The sequence below is a fragment of the Stigmatopora argus genome, chromosome 20, assembly GCF_051989625.1.
Source record: "Stigmatopora argus isolate UIUO_Sarg chromosome 20, RoL_Sarg_1.0, whole genome shotgun sequence".
In the NCBI taxonomy this organism is placed as follows: domain Eukaryota; kingdom Metazoa; phylum Chordata; class Actinopteri; order Syngnathiformes; family Syngnathidae; genus Stigmatopora; species Stigmatopora argus.
In genome coordinates, this window is record NC_135406.1 from 13,383,812 (window position 1) to 13,388,945 (window position 5,134).

A 5,134-nucleotide genomic window follows, 5' to 3' on the forward strand; every position below is an offset into this window, starting at 1 on the left:
TGATTGTGGCATAACTTTACTTCACAACCACCCTGGAAGATTATTTTATACAAAATGGTCAATATACGTCTACTCTCATATGAGACAAAATTTAAGGGTAAATGGACCAACCAGAACCACCCAGGACCAGTTACAATGCAACCACTATTTTTGACGCAATTTACCCCAATTTGGGCACTATTTCTGGCCTAACATCCCCCCAGAACCTCCCTGGAAGACCAATTTTACACAAAATTGTGAATTATACGGGTCATTTTCACATAATTCAGCAAATAACGGTAAAGATATGGCCCTGGACTTTCCCTTTATGTGTTACAAAGTTATAAAAATTAATTACTACTGCTTTGTTTGCCACATATTATACTACATTTGGCACCAATTTTAAGAGAAATCTATTTGAGACACAAATACATTGAGAGCCAGTTTATGTTGAATTTGTCCACTCCGTTAGATGTCCAGAATCTAGTGTCACAGTTTATAGGAATGAAAAGTCGGGTTATGATTTATTTGTTTGTCTCTATTTAGAATGTGTTGTTTAGATTTGTTTCAATAGTATTTTCACTCAAGTTGTCTTTGAGAAAAATGCAAAAGAATTGCAACTGCAAACAGTTTTACTGATGTACCTTTCATATCAGTTAGTGTGTCTTTACCGTTATCACATGAGAAATACACCAAAAAATTCACAGTAAATACACCAGGTGGCTGGTGTGGGAGAAGTACCAGGATGTTGTCAGCCATATTGTCAACGCCAGCTAAGCAGAAGCCATGAGAATGAAACTAAAACCAAGGTAAGGACCATACCTGTGAAATGTCGTAACAATTCCATGTCTTTACCGATGTCCTAAAAACTTGGTGAACATAATTACTTTGCTTTTTAATGAACTGGGCATGGTGTATGCATGCAGAACACTATCATTTACTGAGTGCCAAGAAATACCATCTACCAATGTCAAAGGCTGAGGTGGAATGTTGTGTCTTTACCGTTAATAAATTTTGTCTTTACCGTTATAACGGGAAAGACGTATCATATAACGGGAAAGACTAAGTAGAAAAGGTGTATACAATAGATATGTAGAGATGAAATACATATTTTTAAATATACAACAGATATGTAGAGATGACGCTAACATGTTATGCTATGTTTATGTGTATACTAATTCCTGCTTTGATTTGTAAAATTTCCAGAACATGAATCCATTTAAGAAAAAAGGCGGTAAGCCACCTGCGAAAAAATCTAATGCTGCAGCGATGCGCAAATGCAGGGAGAAGATTAAAAATGAACCTGGAGCCTATCACAAATATTTAGAGAAAGAAAGGGAACGATATCAGAAAAGAAAGGCACAAGGAAAGATTCCAAATATTCACAAGCTTTCAGAGAGGGAGCAAAGGCAACTGAGAAGAAAATGGAAGCTCAACCAACGAAAGCAAAGGAGCAAGAAATTCCAACAACTGGAAGAGGATCTGCCAAGCACTCCCCCACCTAGCCCAGATGCTGATGAATTTGGTGAACCACAACCAGGACCATCGCAACCATCAACACAAAAGAAAGCTGGCAGGAGAAAGACGCAAGCCCGGGACCGCAAAGCATACAGAACAATTACCAAGAATAATGCTCAGATCAAGCAATATCAAACTGAAATACGGAAATTGAAAAGAAAGATCAGCAGAATGCAGAATGCTCAGCAGTTGAGTGTTAACGTGATCAGCGATTCTCCAGCATCGAAGGCATATTCCCTCCTTTCCAGCGGGAATAACAACAGGATAAGGAAGGAGCTAACATTCTGCTATGCTATCAAAGATGATCTCAAAGCAAAGGTACTAGCCAGCAAAAAGCGACAAAATGAAAGAAAGGCTATGTAACAGCTTAATTCAATCACCTTGTCTCTTGTCAATACTGTACCAATTTGACGTGAATATAATAATATATAATGATTTGTGCTTTCTTTCAGCATGGAGCATCAGTATCTTGTGACAGAGAACATTTGTCACCTGTCCAGATCAGGCCCTTCGCTAATAAGGCAGCACTCTCTGATTATGACAGCCTGGAAGAATCTACTGAAATCTTTCCTATCGAAGATGAAGTCAGTACCACAAATCTGAAGTTAGGTGATTTTGTTCTTGTGAAGTATTGCGGGAAAAAGTCCGTTCAACATTTTGTGGGAAAGATCATTCAAAACTTTGATGAAGATGATGAAGCTCTGGTGCAATTTATGCGTCGCAAGTCCAGTGTTATGAAAAAACCTTTGTTTGTGTATCCTGAAATGGATGACTTGGATGACATACACATAGACAATATTGTTATGAGATTGCCACCTCCTACAACAACAGGAGGAACCTCACGCACTGGAAAGCAGCATGTTTTTGATGTAGACCTAGGGAACTACAACTGTTAAGATTGTGCACTCAAGTATCCTATCATTTGATCATTGCTAACTTTGATTATATTGGCAACTTCTTTATCATTTGTCAGTATTAGCTTAAGATGTTTAGGCTTTAAGACAATTTCATGTTGTTGACAGTAAATCTGTATTTACAATTTCTTCCGTAAGACCGTATATATGTGTTCGAGTTGTATTACAATAAAGTTTACAGATATTAATCAATGTGTATATTTTATTTTTGCAGGGCTTTAAGAAAAAAGAAAAAAAAAAACAAATTTTTTTTATTGAATTTGACTTCAAAGTTTCCCCGGCAGATATCCCAATATAAGGGCTGGGGTACACTGTTACCATCATTTTACTGAAATTGCAACTAAGAGTACTTTATATAATTGCCACTAGTTCTTAATGGCCTTTTCCACACTACTGATACCCACAACAAAACACATAAAGGTCTTAGTTTTTCCCTGACATAGACTGAAGTTTCACCATACTGTCTTTTCCGTTATGCTTGGTCTTTACCGTTTTTGGAATAACGGGAAAGACCAATCCATATTTTTTAAATTTTAATTAATTATGTTTTCATTAAAGTTCCAGCTAAGATATTTCCAGGCAGTGCTAGTGTTGCTAATTAGAGATAATCAGAATGCTTGAATTGCATTTTGTAAATTATTCATTTTCTGAAAGTGTCTTTACCGTTATTTGCTGAATTATGTGAAAATGACCCATACATCTACCCACAAATAAGACACAATTCCCGGGTAAATGGACCAACCAGAACCGCTCAGGACCAGTTCCAATACAAGCACTCGTTGTCATAAAAGTGCCCATATTAGGTACATTGATTGTGATATAACTTTACTTCACGACCACCCTGGAAGATTATTTTATACAAAATGGTCAATATACGTCTACCCTCATAAAAGACAAAATTTCAGGGTAAATGGACCAACCAGAACCAACCAAGACAAGTTCCAACACAAGCACTCGTTGTCATAAAAGTGCCCATATTAGGCACATTGATTGTGGCATAACTTTACTTCACAACCACCCTGGAAGATCATTTTATACAGAATCGTCAATATACATCTCCCCTCATATGAGACAAAATTTCAGGGTAAATGGACCAACCAGAACCACCCAAGACAAGTTCCAAGACCACCACTATTTTTGACGCAATTTACCCCAATTTGGGCACTTATTCTTGCCTAACATCCACCCAGAACCTCCCTGGAAGATTATTTTATAGAAAATGGTCAATATACATCTCCCCTCATATGAGACACAATTTCAGGGTAAATGGACCAACCAGAACCACTCAGGACCAGTTCCAACACAAGCAGTCGTTGTCATAAAAGTGCCCATATTAGGCACATTGATTGTGGCATAACTTTACTTTACAACCACCCTGGAAGATTATTTTATACAAAATGGTCAATATACGTCTACCCTCATATGAGACAAAATTTCAGGGTAAATGGACCAAGCAGAACCACCCAGGACCAGTTACAATGCAACCACTATATTTGACGCAATTTACCCCAATTTGGGCACTATTTCTGGCCTAACATCCCCCCAGAACCTCCCTGGAAGACCAATTTTAAACAAAATTGTGAATTATACATCTACCCACAAATCAGACACAATTTCAGGGTAAATGGACCAACCAGAACCGCTCAGGACCAGTTCCAATACAAGCACTCGTTGTCATAAAAGTGCCCATATTATGTACATTGATTGTGGCATAACTTTACTTCACGATCACCCTAGAAGATTATTTTATACAAAATGGTCAATATACGTCTACCCTCATATGAGACAAAATTTCAGCGTAAATGGACCAACCAGAACCACCCAAGACCAGTTCCAAGACAACCACTATTTTTGACGCAATTTACCCCAATTTGGGCACTTATTCTTGCCTAACATCCACCCAGAACCTCCCTGGAAGATTATTTTATAGAAAATGGTCAATATACATCTCCCCTCATATGAGACACAATTTCAGGGTAAATGGACCAACCAGAACCACTCAGGACCAGTTCCAACACAAGCACTCGTTGTCATAAAAGTGCCCATATTAGGCACATTGAATGTGGCATAACTTTACTTCACAACCACCCTGGAAGATTATTTTATACATTATGGTCAATATACATCTCCCCTCATATGAGACACAATTTCAGGGTAAATGGACCAACCAGAACCACCCAAGACAAGTTCCAAGACAACCACTATTTTTGACGCAATTTACCCCAATTTGGGCACTTATTCTTGCCTAACATCCACCCAGAACCTCCCTGGAAGATTATTTTATAGAAAATGGTCAATATACATCTCCTCTCATATGAGACACAATTTCAGGGTAAATGGACCAACCAGAACCACTCAGGACCAGTTCCAACACAAGCACTCGTTGTCATGAAAGTGCCCATATTAGGCACATTGATTGTGGCATAACTTTTCTTCACAACCACCCTGGAAGATCATTTTATACAGAATGGACAATATACATCTCTCCTCATATGAGACAAAATTTCAGGGTAAATGGACCAACCAGAACCACCCAAGACAAGTTCCAAGACCACCACTATTTTTGACGCAATTTACCCCAATTTGGGCACTTATTCTTGCCTAACATCCACCCAGAACCTCCCTGGAAGATTATTTTATAGAAAATGGTCAATATACATCTCCCCTCATATGAGACACAATTTCAGGGTAAATGGACCAACCAGAACCACTCAGGACCAGTT

The 5,134-nt window shown here is 38.2% G+C and overlaps 1 protein-coding gene across 1 annotated transcript; it reads left to right on the plus strand.

Moving 5' to 3' along the window:
• The first annotated feature begins 251 nt into the window (after nt 1-251).
• On the plus strand, nt 252-2,599 carry LOC144066311 (uncharacterized). Its single transcript, XM_077589753.1, has 2 exons — nt 252-1,815; nt 1,950-2,599. The coding sequence occupies exons 1-2, from the start codon at nt 1,189-1,191 to the stop codon at nt 2,391-2,393; spliced, it is 1,071 nt and encodes a 356-aa protein (XP_077445879.1). The 5' UTR covers nt 252-1,188; the 3' UTR covers nt 2,394-2,599.
• The last annotated feature ends 2,535 nt before the right edge of the window (nt 2,600-5,134 follow it).

What these genes read in the sequence shown, in the direction of transcription:
- LOC144066311 (XM_077589753.1), top strand. Translation starts at nt 1,189, where the DNA reads ATGAATCCATTTAAGAAAAAAGGCGGTAAGCCACCTGCGAAAAAATCT. An exon ending in AAGATGATCTCAAAGCAAAG is followed by an intron (nt 1,816 to 1,949) that starts GTACTAGCCAGC and finishes GCTTTCTTTCAG; the next exon opens with CATGGAGCATCAGTATCTTG.